We start from the raw sequence: 19761 nt of genomic DNA on the forward strand, positions 1-19761 counted from the left end.
TTGCATATAAAGCCAATCTAGGACTACAACCTCAGGCAAGCAAAGCAATTCTATCCAGCATTCTCCCTCATATTGTTTTGTGGGTTCTCGTTCACTTTTATTTACCTCTTAATCTCATTACCTGCCTGGTATTAATTATTACCAGGAAAGGAAAAACCATCTAATTTCTCCTTGATTAAAGGTAATTTTCTCTCTAGCTAGAAACTATTACAATTATTTCATATGCTGAACATTAAAGTTAAGTGTGATTCCACTTGATGACAATATATTATGTACAAAGTAGCAATACAAAATTGCATTAACTTATAACTTTAGGAAACAATCCCCCATTTTGTGACCCCCCAAATGAATATACAATTTAATATAGCTATTAAGAGAAAGTATAAGAGAAAAGTAAAGTTTAACTCTTTTACTCTTATGCCAAACTAGCAACTTTCATAAGATTTATGGAGTGGTGGTCAATAAATCAACTAAATTAGTACAATGAACTTTATGTGGGGCTGCCCTTGAAGTCCATTCAGAAATGGTCCAAAATGCAATGGCTCAAGAAGTAATGGAATCACCTTGATTTGTAACACTTCCAATGAGATAACACCTCCCTTGAGAGAAATAGGCTCCCAATACAATTCAAGGTGCTCTTATAAAGTCTTCTATAGCTTAGGATCTAGGCATCTCTGAGACTGCCATATCCATTTGGTGAGATCTGGTGGAGAAGGCTTGTTGTAGATCCCAACTTTTTGGGAACGGTACCGTTATGGGCCCTAGCCTTCTCTGTAGCTGAACCTCATTCTCTGGAACAGCCTACTTACTCTGGACATAAGGGCATCTCCATCCCTTTCTAGTGTCTTTCTAGAGGAACTTTGGAAAGGACTTGTACATCTGGATTGCTCCTGATGACACATTCCCTGGTGATTCCTAATAATTGTGTGTGATTGCTACGATTGGTTGTCATGGTTTCTATTTTAGTCCTATTGTTATGTTATATTATGCTATTCTACAAAGTACAAGGTATTCAAAGTCAGTTTTAATTGCAGTAGCATATAAGCATTAGCAAGCAAGCAGGCAAATAAAAAAAAATGGAGGTGTCCCCCTGCTTACCCAAATGAACCTTGAGATAATCTAATGCATACCTGAGCAGAGAAAGCCCTTATATCTTGGACAGGAGAAGTCATCACACTCACAAAAGAACCCGTAGATCCTGCCAAATTCACTTTTGTAGCACACACAGCGGTGGCAGGAGCATTCCCCACGGCCACTGCAGATACGTTTCCCTTCAGCTTCTCGGCACATGTTGTGGTACGTGGCCCCACTGTCTCCTTCCTCACATTCACACTTGGCTCCTACATGGCCTGGGTTACAATCACATAATCCACACACGTGGGTGCCATTTCCACTACATTTACTGCTGTTGTGGTCTATCTGTTTGGTACATCCACATGTGCAGTTGTAAGAAACGGTCACCTCTACAGTGTCCCGAAACCAATCTGGTTTGATAGTGAAGGTGTGCGAGATGTTCTCAGCTGGGCATGTCCAAGCCTCTACTGCTATCTCAAAGGACACCTAAATAGGAATAGTAAGAAGTAAGAATGAAAAGGCGCCAGAAACCTGAAAAGTTATTTATGTGTAGATAGTATCAAAGCCACCATTTGCATAATTGTAAGCACCCATAATTCTGGTTAACAGTGCAAAATAAATCTCTTTATGCATTTTATATATACTACATACACAAACTAGAATATAGAAGCCTGCATGCTAAGGGATGTGTTGAGCTTAAAATGTATTGTTTTAATTTCCATATTCACATAGAATAGAGCTGGAAGGGACTTTGGAGGTCTTCTAGTCCAGCCCCCTGCTCAAGCAGGAGAACCTATACCATCTAAAAGAAGTGACTGTCCAGTCTCTTTTTAAAAACCTCCAGTGATCAAGCGCCTACGATTTCTGAAGGCAAGCTGTTCTACTGGTTAATTGTCCTCACTATTAGGAAGTTTCTCCTTAATTCCAGGTTATTTCTCCCTTTGATCAGTTTCCAACCATTGTTTCTTGTCCTGCCCTTTGGTGCTTTGGCGAATAATTTGACCCCCTCTTCTTTCTGGCAGGCCCTCAAACCTGGAATACTGCTATCATGTTGCCCGTTTTTTCTTTTCTTTAGACAAGCCAAACCCAAGTCCTGCAACCGTTCTTCATATGTTTTAGTCTCCAGGCTTTTGATCATCTTAGTTGCTCTTCTCTAAACATTTTCCAAGGTCTCAACATCAAAATTGGTTGCAGTATTCCAGGTGTGGTCTTATTAGGGTTTTATAAAATGGTGCTAATACTTCGCATGATCTTGATTCTATGCCTCTGTTTATACAACCCAGAATTGTATTAGCTTTTTTGGCTGCTGCTACACATACTCTTTATTTTATAAAGAATTATTTAGAATGTTGTTGTTTTAAAACAAAAATTAAAGACACGATCCTATATATTCAGTGCCATTCCACCATTAATAAAAACAAATCAGTGAATTTATTTTTCCACAGATATGCACGGGACTGGGATGACATTAAAGAAAATTCCTCAGACTTTTAAAATATTTTATTAACTGACATAGAGGAAAAATACATATGGTCTTTTATAAATGAGTAGCTGCTTAGTTTTGTAATTGTTAAATGGATTGTTCTACCAGTATTTAGCTCAATACTATTTGGAGAAGAAAAGACCCATGGCTCAGACTACAAATAAGTGCTGTCTTTTCTTTTTTCTACATGAATACAAATTTGCAAGGTGCCTGGAGAATGCAGAACTGTTGCTAAAAAAGGGGGGGGGAGAAGCTTGATTAAAAAAAAAAAAACACCACCATTTACTGCTATAACCTGTTCTTGTGCAACAGAATGAAGGAAGAGGTTCTACAACTGTAAAGAAAGTACTGCATGCATATGGGTGTAGCCCTGTCCCAGGTTTATTCAAAAGCCTGTTTCTGTGACATCTCAAAATGGGCTCTGTTAGAAAAAGACGGTGGGGTGGAGGAGACCTCATTGTTCTTTTGGAGTCCTTGTGATTCTTTGTTTTTCTGGATGGCAGCCTGCTCTACTTCCCCTTGCCAAATAGCAACATACAATACAGATGGCAGCATATTCTGCTACAAATAATACCCACCATGCCACCCCCTGATTTAGAAAAAGAGCACAGAATCAGACCCCATAATTAGAAAGTAGAGGGGATTCCTCCTATTAATTTAATACTAATACCGCTGCAATGCTAAACAATGTGGCCCAGGCTGGCTCAAACCAGTAGCCCTCACCCCCCCCCCAATTCTTTGAGATCTTGAGACAACCTTAGAAGACATCAGAGGTATAATTTCCCCATCTAACAAAAAACATGTATCAAAAAGTCAAAGAGAAAAGGACCATTAAAAAATTACATCTGACAAGTGATTCCCCATTACCACCACCATTGCATTACAGTAAAATAGAGTTACAATGACCAGTTTCTTTTTCTTTAAGAAGTTGAAAATATCCAATTTTTCCCAAACTGACAAATGGAGGTACCACAAACTCACCGTGTCTCCTATTTGAAGATCTCCACACTTCCTGACTCCAGGATATGATGAACCATCTTGACATGTGGCTGTGAAAGCCAAGTTAATGTCATTAGGACTATCCCGGACAGTTAACTCTACTTTTGATCTAATACTCTAGAAAAGAAAGATTAATTAATGGAACTGATTTTTAAAGCACATCTATCATTTTCTAAATATAAAGCTGTTTAGATTTCTAGTACTTATTCATGATTAAGTAAAAACATATAAACCTTGTAAATTAACAAGGAAGCTTTTCTCTATTTCTGATTAAAACAGATAAACTGTTTTCTGAGAATATATTTTGGGAAGAGAATATAGATTCCAACTATTCAGAAGCTTCCTCAGTATGAAAATATTAGCCACTTATTTTCATCATGAAGGCACCACATCAGTATACCAGGGAAAGTTGCAATGTTTAACGTAAGTTTCATAAAATTTAGAGCATTGCAAGTTCTATTTTCAATATTAGACAGCTATGAAGCATCTCCTCCACATAATTTCTACACAAACTTAATCAAAATAAATTGAATACATCTACTGCAATAAGGATCTGTTAGAATTGTCTGTTCTTGCAGATTAAAGAATCTCAGAGAATCCTTCATTATTCTGAGGGACTGTCTATAGTATCAAACAAAGCTGGGAATGCTGTCAGAATCCTGGCTGTTCTGTAGATGGTAGAAATACAATCATTCAAATGATACAATCATTCATATAAATTATATCTAATTACAAAGAATCCAGATTCCTTGATATCCGAGATGCTTAGCTCAAGGAAATGCTAGAGAAAACAGCTGGATTAATGGTGGAAAACAGGAAGAATTCAACCATGACTACAATGGTTTATTCCAAGGCAATGAAGAAACAGTTCCTCTCTGAAGCCGTTTCATCAGTATATCTTTCAGAGTAATTTCAAACAATTAAAATCCTAAGGGCAAATTGCTTACAGCCAAATCAACTTGGTCTCTACAGCTGATTATCCTGTTCTTATAGTCAACTGGAAAATAGGGATAAGTTATTTGGAAGGCTGCCAGAATGAGATTGGCTAATTAATACAAAATTAACTAAATTAATTCTTATTAATGGTAGGGCCATATGTTTGTGGTTTACAGGAAGCTACTTTTGGGGGAAAGTAATAAACCAATCCATTAATTAATTCTCTCTCCCTCCTTGCCTGTGCTCCTTTCCTGAGTAAAATCTCAGAATGTACAGCAGCAAATCAATTTAAGATTTCTTATTTGAATCTACTATGTATAGACACTGTTCTATAGCAGAATTCGTTGAAGACAGGCATCTTGGTGGAAGCTGGGAAGTATGACTCAAAAATATTTTGGATTCTGGTTTTCATAGCATTACCCATGTGTTAAGTGCAAACAACCTGATAAACACATGTAATGTTCAAGTTGACTACTTTACTCTATTCTACCTATAGTATAAGAATCACCCCAAACTGCTTGCCTTCTCTTCAGAAGAGGTAAGGTTCCATGGAACTGATGGGGGAGGGGTAGCTGCCAGTTATTTATTTATTTATTTATTTATTTATTTATTTATTTATTTATTTATTTATTTATTTATTATTTCTGTCCCACCCATCTCCCTTAAAGATGGATTCTGAGCAATGTACAATAAAGTATGGCTAAAGCAGCTATGCAAGGATTCAAGGCTAGTTCCTGGCTTGACCTCTCTTCCCTGCCTGGCTTGGAGTTTCCCAACATCATGGAATTCTTCTGGGACATTGGCCATTTAGGTCTGAGAACCATATTCTAATTCTATTGGACTGAAAATGTTACTCTCTTTATTGGTCATTATCTATGATACATTTATGTTGGTCTTATTGCTGCTATTGCTGTTGCTCTATCAAGATGAGATAACTTTGGCTTCACAAGCCATAGCAGCTGCAGACCTTTATATGTTAACTGTATGAAAACTCAGTACTGCTATTCTGGCATTCATGAATGGAAAGGAAGTAATAAACATTCTGGCATAATACTTATCTGTCTTAAAACAATATAGAGAAAGCATTCCAAAACAAGACAAACAATGAGCAGGCAGTAAGAATTCAAACCTAACTATACAATCACCACTGCTACTGTACTAGGTTATTCCGATATATATTCAGCATTCACTAATATCATCAAATGGTACTCCTATCATCAGATTTTTTAAAAAATCAAAGCATCTTTACTGTGAGAGACACAATTAATGGAACAGGTACAAGCTATTACTATCACAAAAGGAATAGTATTATCGGTCATCACTGTTTTATAATTTGCGTTCTTCCAAAGTAAACCATTCAAATAGCTGATTTAGCAGCATCACACAATGTTAAGAGCACACGAGGTTTGAGAAGGCCCAAACCAAACTATCTCTTACAAAAGTAAAATGTTGGATGAGATCATAAAACTTTGGATTATCGAATGACTTGGAAATTGTTTTGTTGAATAGCAGAGAGACACACTAATCTTTTCTTAGGAGCAGCTCCAATTTAGTGGGGAGTGTTTGAAGTATGAAGAAACAAATGGTCTGTCCAGATGAATTGCATACAAAACAGAGAGAATTGGTGGTAGCAAAAATTATAAGGATTTTTTTCTTCATAGTCTATAAAGTATCTGATTTCTCACCATCTGGATGACATTCTCAAATTCTTCAGTCTTTCTTCATTATTAGAACCTAGCTGCCAATTCAAAAATTATCATAACATCATTATTTCAGACTAATTCCTGCCTGGTTGAAAACTGCTGTTTATGGTTCTGATTGCCACCCAGATCAGTTTATGCAAAACTGTACTTTTAAAATAAATATAATTAAAGTACTCTAGCGTCAAGGTAGAATTGAGGGAATCATCCTGTAACTATAGCATATATATATACTTAAAAGAAGGCAAAAAACAGAGATAACCAAAGATATGTATCTTTTAACAAGGTGAGAATTTAAGAGCCTAGTCTGGTACCAACCATTGTCTCACAATATGCTATTATATAGCATGGAAGTTTACCAAAAGCACAGACTGCTTTGTGATGCACATGTGGTCATTAGATTAGTCTACAAATGAATCTATGTTCTATATATTATTAAAACTCTTGTGTCTGTTTGTTTGTAACCTTCAGCTGGGTGAAATTGGAAGGTATAGGGTCACAATTAATGAACCAAGGTAACTCAAATGGGCTAACGTACAAAAATGCCAGGACCCTTTACTCCAGTGGCAATGAAGGCCATTTCAAAAGGTGTTCTAGACTGTGTACAATGGTACAAAATTATACTAGAACACATTTAGTGTGTTCTGAGCACCAGATAAAAATCAAAGAAAAAAATAGAGCTCAATAATTTATTTATCTTTAAATTCTTTAATACTTCACTTGAGATATTTGTGATCCTCTATTTTAAATAATGTAAACATCTCACTTGGGTCTTTAGGATCTGGATAGTCATGGATCACTTTATATATTAACCCCGAGCAACTATACCCTTTAACATATATCAAAACCTGATCATGTTTAAACTGGGAGTTTGAGAGAAAAGATACACAAGTAAAAATGTGTAAGAGCTTTCTAGAAGAATTTTGTTCAGAAAAAAAATCTACCACTGGCTATATTCCTATACTAATGACTTGGTTATGATGAGAAAAGACTATCAGGTTTGGGAGATTGAATCCAGAAAAGCAGGCGATTAAAAGAATCCCATCAAAGGTGCAATGGAAAAGAACAAATAACAAGAAATATAACATACACTATGCAGAAAACTGATTAACTCCACTCTCTCTCATAAATAATAAGTGATGTCTCACACACAATCAAGTTTAATCCCACATGGAAATCAAGTTTGAAAAAGAAATGCAAATGAAGAATGCACAAATGGTAAAAAATTAAAAAGTATAAACTTACATTGTAGGCCTTGACTATAAGCTGGATAATATTTCGGGAGTCTTGATACAAAATCTCGACCGTTGTTCCAGGAATTAGGGCCGTGAGATTCTTTTTAAAACAGAGCACACAAGAAAATTGAAATTTGAACCAAGTGCTCAAAAGTTCAACCATTTTAATAGTTCTTTCAATCTTTTTCATGTTAATGTTAATTGTGGTGAAAAGAATGGATAATAAAAGGAAATAATGCCACCAAGAAATTACTTTGCAGAAATTAACTTCCATGTAATATAATTAAGCAATAGCTGAGTGAGTTATTCAGATTCCAGAAGGATTAAATCCATAGCTATTTTTGGTGCTATTGTGAACAATATTTATCCATTTGCTTTAGAAAAACTTAACTTTTTTGAAGCAAAGCTTCATCCTGAAATTAAGAAAAGAATCAAATAGAAAAATAGGCTATCAAATAGTCTGTACAAGCAGCTACATTTTATCCAGTTAGTTCTGGTTGTAAAATCCAATCATAACTATATTCTCACATGCTTTTTAATTCAAAGCTGCTATTCGTCTCAAAAACCAGCCTTTTCAAACTTCCAGAAAAAAAAAATTCTGGCACTTTGATCTATCTTTTTTTCTCTCTCTCTAGCATTTACCTTGTAAAGCATATAGTGATTTTTGGTCACTGCAAAAATGACATGAATGTTGTTTTCAGCTAATTTTTCTCCAAGAAGTGCAAGTGAAGGATAATCCTAAGAAGAAAAAGGGAAAGCAAGGTAAGATTATGATAATGTAAAAGTATTTATTAGGCAACTTTTAGCCCACAAATCTGTAGATTAACTTTATTACACTGAGCTGAATGAGATTTACTTATAAGTAGACTTTAAAAGCTTTCCGCTGTATGCAATCAAAAATTCTTTTCAGTTGTGGAATTATTCGGTAATCATTTGCCAAATGCCTGAACTCAACTATGAATATGAACCAAAATATGTTCTCTACTATCAGCAAAGAAAAGGATCTATCATCACCTTTGAAATTATAGTACTTCATAGGACTGTTGGAATAGGTTACAAATATGCTTCCATTTATTCTCTGTCAAAGTAGATAGGATACCATATTTACAGTACTTTGTGCTTACTATACTGGGCTAGTCACTTACTCTCAGCCCAACTCACCTCACAGGGCTGTTGTGGAGAAAACAGGAGAAAGAAGGAGCATTAGATATGTTCATCCCTTTGAATTGTTTATAAAATAATAAAAAAGCGGGAATATAAATAAATAAATGTACAATACGTAAGAGTTTTGCTGGAATATTTGGGAACAGATATTCCAAGTATTGTGGTGTTAAATGACGATGGAGTTTATATACTACTGTATACAGTAACACCAGTACTTTGAACTGCATTTGGCAATGAACAATGACATGATAATAATGCCCAGCTTCCATCTTGTTGCCTTGTTTTTTATTAACTGAAATTCCCAAGCTAAATTTTCTTCTAAAAGCAGATCAACCTAGAGTTCAGGAACATTTTAGGAACCTATAAAACATGGTATTCGGGCATAGATCACTAAAGCTAGGCCATCTTCATTCAGGTGGCGACATATCAACCCAAGTTGGTAGAAGGTGCTCCATACTGTGGAGGACAAAAACATTTCAGTGCACATAAGAATGTAGCTTATAGGGAGAGATCAACCGCTAAATAACTATCATTCTCTACATGCTAATATTTCTCCAGCAATCTTTCAGAGAAGTTTATCCATACCTTTCTTTGGAAAGAAAACTGATGTTCTCCTAAGCCTTGCCTGCCATGTTTTCAGGCACCAGCTTTTCACTACACTTCCAGCCTAGTATATTAATTACAGCAATGGCCAACCAAGATGTACATTTGTTTTGTTTACTTGGGAAACAAAGGATGGTTCTGTTCAAGCACTCTGGGCGACTGTCATAGGACAACCAGTCAGAAAAACTTTCCGGCAGGGGAGGAGGGGCACATTAAAGGCTCATTAAAGTGCCAAAAAATAAGTTGGAATTGGCATTTTGCTTGGCCTACAGAAAGAATGCCACGGTTATGGAAAACAAAGCAATGCTTCATTCTGAAAGCTGAAGCACTCTCTGTTGACGCTTCTTTTAGTTTAAGCATCAGGAGCTATTTTTCCTTTGATATTATTATTACCAATTTGTCTATGAGAATATTTATATTGTCAGGAACTGAGATAACTGAGGCCGATATAAGCTGTTGCATAATTAAACCATGTTAATTTAGAAATCAAAATCCCTCTCCGTCAAGCTTGATGTTGGGTGACTAGCCAGATCTATCCATACAGCTGCTGGCTGGGAAATTTCTGTGATTTGAAGTCCACACATCCTAATGTTGCTGAAATTGAGAAACACTGGTCTAATTACAAGGATCTCCTAGTAGTCTTTCATCCAAGCACTGAGCGGCCTCAATTTCACTTAGCTTTCCTGAGATTGGAAGTCAAGATTGGAAATGTGCTTCTGCATCTAAAGCAGGCATATTAAGATGCATTAACCCTAAAATAATAAGCATTGTCCTCTCCAACACTGGAAAAAAAAAATACTGCAGGAAATATATAGGAATCCAATGTGCACAGTGTATTTCTGCTTCGCCCACAAGGACTTAAGAGTTTTTGTGAAATTCAGATATTTAAAATATCAATGCAAGACAATGTTTTTACCCATTTTCTTTTTTAAAAAAAGCAGCACTACATTGTAGAGAGTATAACAAGGTAGACAGAAACCTATTTTGGGTCTTGAATATGTGTCCAAGCTCTGCAGTGCATACTGTGGATCAATTCCTCATAGAAGTAAACTGCAATTCTGAAACAGCTTAGCAAAGAAAAAGAAGAAGAGCCGGTCTGCATTCTCACCAGCTGATTGGACGCTGTGTATTCGTTGGCCTCATTCAGGTGACACAGCCCATCATGTGGCTGCACCAAACCGCCCAGCTTTCCATCTAGCGCAATGTGTGGGACATCATCAGTAGTGAAGACCAGCAAATGTGAAGCCTCCTTCCGCCACCCAATTTCTTTCTGCATGAAAGTCAAGGTAAGAAATAGCGGTTCTGTCACACTCTTTAAAAGTCTGTGCAGAAAAGGGAATGTAAGTAGACAAGCCTCTTATATACCCAAGTCTTTAAATTCTGCAACCAGAAAATCTGCACTAAATAAAAAGGGACAGCGCCAAATAATAAATTCATTTGCAGGATATAATTTTGAAACACCTCGGAAAGGACCAATAGATCATTCTAATGATGCCCAGCATACCATTGCTACAAAAGAGGTCAGCTATATTTCAAGAGTTCAGTTCAGTGAAACCATGAATGATCTTTTTATCTTAAACCCGGGTCTCCAAACATGGCAACTTTAAGACTTGTTTGACTTTAATTCCCAGACTCCCCAAGCCAGCATGAGGAATTCTGGAAGTTGAAGTCCACAAGTCTTAAAATTGCCAAGTTTGGAGATCCCTGTCTTAGACATTATCAGAGCAGCATGCCCAATGCCTGTACAGTGGGAGTAGCCCATGGAGGGAGTTTTATCTCATATTAGCAAAGCACAGCAATTTTGTTTAACAGCCAAACGTCTCTTCTAAATAAACTAAGCAGAGGTCTCCAACCTTTCTGGGCTCGCGGACCAGAGGGAAGCAGAACAGCTTCAAATTTATTTTATTTATTTATTTATTTATTAAAATTTATAGACCGCCCCACTCCCGCAGGACTCTGGGCGGTTAACAATAAAAAACAACATAACATAACAAACAATACAATAACATTCATCCAGGGGTCAGATTTTATAAACCCCAGGCCTGCCGGAAAAACCAGGTCTTAAGCAGCTTGCGGAAAACCAACAGGGTGGGAGCGGTCCTAATCTCCGGGGGGAGCTGATTCCAAGACGTGGGTGCCGTCACAGAGAAAGCCCTCCCCCGCGGCCCCGCCAAATGGCACTGCTTGGCCGACAGGACCTGAAGGAGGCCCAGCCTGTGGGATCTAACCGGACGAAAATTGGTGTGCACGCATACACACACGCATGGGGTGCCACACACCGGTGCGGCATTACAAGCCTCGTTCATGCATGTGGCATGTACTGGTGCCGTGCACATACATGAACATCCGAGCACTCCCCATGGCGGCTAGCAGCCCATTCATGCATGCCAAATGGGCTGCGGACACCCACCCTGTGCTAGAGTCCCCATTCACACCTGCGTGCATGTGCAAACAGGACCATGGGCACTAGCGCGAGTAGGGGGGAATGTGCGCCCATACGTGCATGCACTGGCCAGCCATTTCTGTGGCCCGCTGGCCAAGAGCCCACAGCCCAGGAACGGGCCGCAGCCCATAGCTTGGGGAACCCTGAACTACAGCATGTTCATCAAACAAAATGCTACAATGGATGTAAGATGGACAGAAAAAAGTGGAGCATGGAGTGCAAGAATTAGCCAACAGTATTGTTTTAACCCATGATAGAGAATAATGTCACTCCAAATATTGTTAAGCTACATCTCTCAGCATTTCAGCTAACATGGAGAGAAATAAAGAATGCTGGGAACTGTAGTTCAGCAACGATCAGTGAACCAAAGTTCCTACCCTGGGATAGACTGAAATAGTCTGGAATAAAAACTGGCCAGCATTTTTCAAGGAGACTGTTCATTCAGAGGCAAAGTGTTTATTTTGAAGTTAATATGGGCTGAACATACGGGAAATAAATGCTCAGCCTATATTTTCATTGGCTACTCTCAGATTGAAACCACAGTAGATGTTAAACTATTACCGATCCCACTCAGCTCTGGAACAAAAACCAAGTATTTTATATCTACACTTGGCAATTTTCAGGAGAGCGATATAAATGTGAATATCAAAAAGAGGTATGAAAAACATTATTAGTAGAAAGTGCAATAAAACAGTTTAGTCTTTAGTTTGTCCTAAAAAACCATGCACCTTCCAAGAAAGTGATAGATTATATTATCGTTTGATTTCACAGGCAGCAGTTTAAATCCTAATGGTCATTTTGCCAGCCAAGGAATCTCTGCCGAGACAGCTAACAAGAGACAACTGTTCCTGAGCATGTCAGAAGCTGGCTCTGTTTTGGTCAGCACAGAAGCTTTAAAAAAACAAGAAGGAACAGCAGACAATAGAAACAAAAGCACAGTCAAAGACATCCATTGTTACAACAGGTCCTTCACAATTAAGTCCTAATGCTACACAGCTCAGCAAAATGCAAAGGCAAAAAGAATGCACATTTTATCAAAACCCTTATGCAAAAGGCAACCACTGTTTGAAGAAAAGGCATGGAGAATAACTGATACCCAGTGCATTCTGCTTTTTATTTCATTTATTTATTTGATGGATCAATCGATTGATCGATCAATTGATGTAGATGCACATCTCACATAAGTGAATCTAGGCAACATACAATGAAATAGATAAAGACAACAAAATTCATACTTTGAGATTAAAAATAAAACACAGAAGCTGAGCTTTATAAATGACAAAGTCAAGACATGGTCTGTATCACAATCCTGGTGCCCAAGCTTAACACCAATTTTTTTAGGGCCTTACAAAAGGCCAATAGGGTTGGGTCTACCCTAATCTCAGATGGAATTATCTTCCATATGGTGGGCGCCATGGCAGAAAATTTCCTGCGCCATGGCAGAAAAATGATGCCCTGCCAGCCATCATTCCTTAGCTGATAGCACCTGGAGCGTGTCCCTCCTATAAGGTGAGATGGGTAAAAACAATTGTATTTCAGATACAGATAGATATTAAGAAGGGAAACCAGCAATACAGAGGAAAAAAAGATATTTTCTCATACAGTACAACCAAGATGACATGGAAAAGCAACCCAGTGCCTCTATCCCTAAGATACCATAACACAAATATAATAAGAATTCATGAACCGATTTCTCAAATAAAGGCATGTTCATGTATCATTTTCCATCGCTGATAGTGCTGGCAATCAGCATGCCATCCAGAATTGCTTTCAATTATTATTCCCACAGAGGCCCAAATTACTTACTTCACACACAGCAGCTTGCAAGATTGCATCTAAGCCACCCTCTGGAGCATCTCTGTTGCGGGAAACCTTCTGTTTCTGAACTTCTTCATTGAATCTATCAATTTCATCAGTGAGGGATAAGAGATGACGGAACCCAAAGGATGGGACACAATTTGGGAATAACTTATATCTAAAAAGGAAAGAAAGAATACACATTGTTTTTGATATTAGTACAAAAACATCATCACATTTCATACATCCCTTGTCAAAGCTGCTGAAAAACAGAAATTTAGAAACATCTTACTCTTTTAAACAATACGGATTCTGACTCATGGGGAGCAGAATCTTTTTTGAGAATTATTCAACATTAAGGATGAATGAGAACTTCAGTAAATGGGGGGTTTCTAAAGTTAAAATAGCCCATACAAATAGAACCACTGAAATGACACAATATTCTCCAAAACCAAATGACAATCAGATGGAGCTAGCCACACACAGAAAAGAAAGAAAGAAATGTAACCATTTCATAACTAGACTGGTTATCCATTCCAGTCCTGCCTCACTTGTGAATATAGATCAGGGGTGTCAAACTCGTGACAAATGTGATGTGTCGTGACATATCGTGACTTTTTTCCCATTGCCGGCAATGGGGTGGGCGTGGTTTCGGCATGATGCATCTGGCCTGGGGGCCAGCAGTTTGACACCCCTGATATAGATGGATTCTGACTGAGGTGAGGGATACCTGGATGAAATATCTCAGACTCTCCCAGCTGGCAAAGGAACTATATTCACAATAATAATAGATACTAAAAACGTAGCTTAGAAATTTAAACACACTATGAGGAATAGTGTGATTGACTATTGAATTAAATAATTACTTGGAACAGAAACTTCAACCTAGATAGGCCCCAAAGATTAATGCTCCATGTCAGTAAATAAAATTACATGAACTTTTCTTTTGAAATCTTATATAAACTATTGTCCCCAGCCTCTACATGAACACAACATACCCAAGGAAAATAGCTTGGGTTTTGTGTATGTATTTGCTAACAAGATACCAACCTTCCTTCTTTGTCACGATCAGAATAATATAAATGTGAAGAGATTAGTAGGTTTAGCATCATTAGCTATCTACAGTAAGCTATGTTTCAGTTATGCTGTCCTTCCTTTCCATAAAGTTCTATATATTGAAATGTTGAGGACTACCAATACTAACTTGAGTGAACCCAGCTGTCCATTTGAACAGCAAAACTGAAAAATGATGATTAAAAAAAAATCATTTGTCCCGCATCACCAGTTCTACACCATAAAAAAACCTATCTCGCATTAATTTTCCTTTCTCTTACAAGTAGGCACAGGAGTAGGCATCTGTTTAACAAGATTGTAATTCTAAATCTTAGCACAGAATCTGCAACTTTAAGCAATGCGGAACCTGTTTGGGTGCTGCTGTACTAATAGCTCTCTATAATATGAAGATGCTGATTCAGCCAGTTAAGCAAGATTCCACCATAAAGAAACAATGACTTGCTCTTCAAAGCTTGCCAAAAGCCAGTCCCCACCTACACAAGCTCATACAAAACTGGTATGGGCTAAACTTCAGACACATGGATCCCTCAGTCTTTCAAAACATGGCTTGAGCATCACCCTTTCATGGAGCATCCTAGGAGATGTCACAAAACGTTGAATCTTTTCTTCCTGCTAGTCTGACCCAAGAGATTTAAAACTCCGGACAAAGCAGGAATTGGTTCTTTGTGCCTATCAAAACAGAGGTAGAAAGTGATACCTGAAACTATGGAAGACATTTTAGAACAAGAGACAAGAACACTTCCCTGGCAACAAAATACAAGAAGGAATACAGTAGTGGCCAAAATTGTAGAAACCTTTTGGGAAAAGTGTATTTTTGAGGTTTGATGGCTAATAACACCACTTGGGGGGGGGTAGTACCATAAAATTATATATCAATGGAAAGATAATTTAATCAAGAATGTAATGCAACAAAGTTTGTTCAATTATCTGTACTGTACTCTATGAAAAGTTATAGCCAAATAACCAGAAAAAGGAAGCACAACTTGCTTAGGTTGACATCCGGTAGCTTTCCTTCATCTGATTGTAGTCAATGAGCATGAGTATTTAGAGAGCCATCAGGTGTCATCTTGTTTTGCAATGAGCCAATCAGATCACAGTAGGATTCAGTTATTGATGTCACGTATTGAAGCTGAGAGGAGGACATTTGTCAGTGTGTCATGTGATCGCTATCAAGTTGGTTGGGTTTTTTTGTGTTCTTTCATTTAGTGAGCTTGTAAAACATAATAAAATTAAAGTAATGGTGCAAAGAGTTGACTGGTTGCTCAGAAAGCGATGTAAAATAGTATTATTAAGTGAACAAGGCTACAGTTATAAAGAAATTAGAAGAAAAATTGGTGGAAACTTAACCCAAGGTGGCATTTCTACTGTACACTTTTCCCAAAAAGTTTCCACAATTTTGGCCACTACTGTAACTTCCTCCTGTTTCACAATGCTCAATATCTGCTATTTAAGGCAAGGGTCATCCAATGGTAGGGCCAGCCGTGCCTTGAATTATGACAGAGGGCCCAAGGCTTAACACCAAGATTAACTGTGATTTCCTACAAATTGCCAAGGGTGCTATTGCTATTAAAGGACTAACTTTTCACCAAAACACAATGTTCAAAGAAATATTTTGCATGTTGTTTTGATGAATTCATGGCTTTCTGACTTTTTTTTTTCAAGAGAGCTGATTAGCCACTCTAGAAACAGAAACAGATAGGTTTTGGTCTGATCCCAGGTTGGTTCTTCTTGAACTCTCAGTTTGCAAACTAAATTATTCCAGAAGCCAGTTTTAAATATAACTTGGCCAAATGAAAATCTGACTTTTGTAGAAGAAGCTTTGAACGGCTGAGACATTGCTGCTCTTATATCTTCAAATAGTTGCATTACATCATAGTAGTAGGAACATTTATCTAATTAGAATTGGCCCAAGTTTGTTTAGAAATTTACTTCCCCGTAAAATGGTTTATAATATGTAAGACATAACCTAACCTCTTTTATTGCAAGGGTGTTTACTTGTAAAATAATTATCTAAGCTTCTGAAAACCTGTTATTATAGGTTGTTCCATCCGGCACACGAGAAGACAATATCCTAAGGCAATGTTTCTCAACTTGGCAACATGGAAATGTGTGGACTTCAACTCACAGAATTCCTCAGCCAGCTTAGCTTAGCAGGCTGGGGAATTCTGGGAGTTGAAGTCCACACATCTTCAAGTTGCCAAGGTTGAGAAACGGTGTCATAAGGGAAGGTTAGAATCTGGAAGACACATAATTATCGCATGTTTTCTGTTTATTATTTTGATGTTGTCAATTCTGTTTATTTAATGGGGGGGGGGTTGTTTTATTTTACTTTTTGTTTTATATAGGTCTTGATTGTTAGCTGCCCAGAGTCTTTGAGAATGAATCAAATACAAAGGAGGTAAGCAAATAAATAAATATTAACATGTAAAGGTTTTATTTCAGAGCAGATCATTTTAGAAGTCTCTCTCAGCCCCTAAGGTTTTATGGTGTTCTGCTATTGTTTTGTAATTTATTTTAGATTTGACAGAATATTTCCTTACAGCGAGGAAAACAATACAGGCATACTGTACTGCTCTTCCATAATACTGAGTCAAAGAAATGATAGAATCTGGTTTCCCCTATAGCTGTGTGATCAGAGTTCAAAGGGGTTGAGCAGATGCTGTACTTAATAACTGCTGATTGAGTGACACAAAGCAACCTTCCACGCGAAAAGCTTTATTTATAGAGCCAAGTATTCATTCATTGCCCATTTAATTTCAGCAATGAGGCAGTGTCCCTTATGCCCAGCCTTATTTAAAACTGGATAAAACCTCTTTGTTGTAAATAATAAGAGTCTCCAGAAAGGGAATGCTTCAAAAATACAGCAGAATTGATCCATGGACCTACAGCTAGGGTTGAAGTCCTAAACATGCTTTCTTAAGTATAAATCCTTTTGGATATACTAAGCTCACATTACAGGACTAAGAAACTATTTCTTAACTGGCTGCAAATTCTGAAAGCAGATATTTCTTGCTGATGTTATAAAGAACCTTTAAAGAGAGATATAACGAATCTTTAAAGAGAGAGAGAGAGAAAGAGAAAGAGAGAGAGAGAGAATTTTAAAGCTTACATTACAAAGACATATAGACATCTTAGTGAACCATTTTTCAGTTTAAGTGGATGAGTTCAGGGTTGTTAGTCCTTTTCCCTTCAAACATTTCCTCTGATTTTCTTCATCACCAGCACTGCCGTAAAAATTCAGTTTTGGATGTGGAGTAGGGTAAGCTAATTGACAGGTTTGCAAAGTAAATGAGTAGACATAAAACAAAAGTAAAGTACTGTGAACATATCTGTAAGTAGGTATACTTCCACCAATAGTTTTGGCCAACATCTGTCTGTCTTCATGGAAGACAATAATGGGGTACATAAGGTACTGGTAGAGACATGAGGCATAATTCTGTTATACAAATGCAAGTTGAGTGACAGCAGCGTGAAGGATGTGACCAATTTTCCACGTCCTTAATTATAATCTTCCCCATTTTATGACCTTTCATGTTACAGTTGTTAAGGGAATCACTGCAGTTGTTAAGTTAGTAATACAGTTGCTAAGTGAATCTGGCTTCTCCATTGGCTTTGCTTAGCAGAAGGTTTCAAAAAATGTGATCACATGACCCCAGGGAATGACCCCTCATAAACACATGCCAGTTGCCAAGCGTCTGAATTTTGCATGTGGCCATGGGGATGCTGCAATGGTCATACATCTGAAAAACAGTCATACGTCACTTTTTTCAGTGCTGTTGTAACTTTGAATGGTCACTAAAAGAATGGTTGTAAATCAAGAAGCACCCATACTGAGGCATCTATAATTAAAAAAAAAACCCACAAGATTTCAAAAAAAGATTTGTTCCACAATTAGAAATCAATTCATACAGAAATTTAGATTCCTACAGAATCCATTCATACAGAATTCATACAGAAATTAGATTTCTGTTAGTATGCCAGGCAGTTTTTAAGAGTTATTTTCTCTTCCAGATTTCAAGCAAATGATCTCATTGGAAATATTTTGGTGGTCAAGTTCCAAAGATCCAGCCTTTTCTCCATAATTCATCTATATAAGAACACAGCAAAATAACATTTTTAAGAACACTATGAATCTGATTTCCACTCCCCAAAATGTATTTACATTAATGTAATTTTAAAAAGGACAGAAAAAAATATTAATGCCAATATCAATATTATGAATGGGGGAAAAAATTCCTAGAATTACCACAGATATTTTATACTATGCTTACTTGAAAACAATTTTTGAAAACCGAGAAACTAAGTTGACCAGCTGTGGCTCAATAGGATACATATAGTTGGCATTTCTTGTGAAAACAACCCCAAGGCCATTGCTTACCCAGTACAGGGGTTATTCTGGTATCTTGGGGCTGTGTAGGAGAAGGGAGAAATGTTCTTGTCTACAAAAGAGCCGAAACCAAGCCGGAAGTTGCTGGTGAGCTTTCCCATTTCTTCAGCCAGCTTAGTTCCCAAGTTCCGAATGGTGTCCAGATCATCCTTCATGGAGAGGGAGAGATCCATCAAATAATACAAATCCACGGGATAATCCTCTACCTGTCGAACCTGCACATGGAAAGAGGCTGGGTCACCTGTAGAGGCAGCAGATCATTTACAAATTAATAAGCAAAAGGAACAGGTTTTATTTTGCCCTTCGTCTGGCTCAGCCCCTAACATGCAAAAACATCCACTTAGCCTGCCCACTGACAGAAATAACCACAGTGCCCTGGCTAAAATATGAACACTTCTGCACAAGGTTTCCTGTTGCACAGTGGTTCTCAACCTTTTTAATGCCGCGACCCCCAACCGGTCGTAAGTCGAGGACTACTCAACTGGTGCAGCACCATTTGCAGAATGGGACTTTTGGCGGGCTCAGCAGGGCAGAGACAGCCTGGACAATTCCTATTGGCTTTTGAAAGAGAGTCTATTCAAGAGAGTCTATTCTATTGGCTTTCAAAAGCCAATAGAATAAAAGGGAGTAGCACAGCTAAGGAAAAGGGGGAAAAAATGGCGGATTGCGTTGTTTGGCGACCCCCGTGAAATGGTCGTTCGACACCAAATGGGGTCCCGACCCACAGGTTGAGAACCACTGCTGTTGCAGCATGTATATGGCCAAAATCTAGACAGCATTCTCTCTTTATATGAATCTCATGTTAAGTCATTCCTTCTGTTAAGGCTGCAAAAAGTGCAACTTCCAAATGGTGGGAAACAGAGAAT

The 19761-nt window shown here is 37.7% G+C and overlaps 1 protein-coding gene across 2 annotated transcripts in view; it reads right to left on the reverse strand.

Annotated features, from left to right (window-relative positions):
- The window catches only part of ITGB5 (integrin subunit beta 5), a 90345-nt gene that overhangs the window by 45038 nt on the left and 25546 nt on the right, over positions 1–19761 (reverse strand). For both annotated transcript variants that reach the window (XM_039323756.1, XM_039323755.1), the window contains exons 4-10: positions 18887–19136; positions 13444–13612; positions 10303–10464; positions 8070–8165; positions 7438–7527; positions 3539–3673; positions 1131–1560 (exon numbers count right to left, since the gene is read on the reverse strand). In XM_039323756.1, the coding sequence (XP_039179690.1) occupies positions 1131–1560; positions 3539–3673; positions 7438–7527; positions 8070–8165; positions 10303–10464; positions 13444–13612; positions 18887–19136 (1332 nt within the window). The remainder of the gene's footprint in view (positions 1–1130; positions 1561–3538; positions 3674–7437; positions 7528–8069; positions 8166–10302; positions 10465–13443; positions 13613–18886; positions 19137–19761) is intronic.

This window comes from Crotalus tigris, unplaced genomic scaffold (genome assembly GCF_016545835.1).
Source record: "Crotalus tigris isolate CLP2741 ecotype Arizona unplaced genomic scaffold, ASM1654583v1 scf7180000024282.1769268, whole genome shotgun sequence".
NCBI lineage: Eukaryota > Metazoa > Chordata > Lepidosauria > Squamata > Viperidae > Crotalus > Crotalus tigris.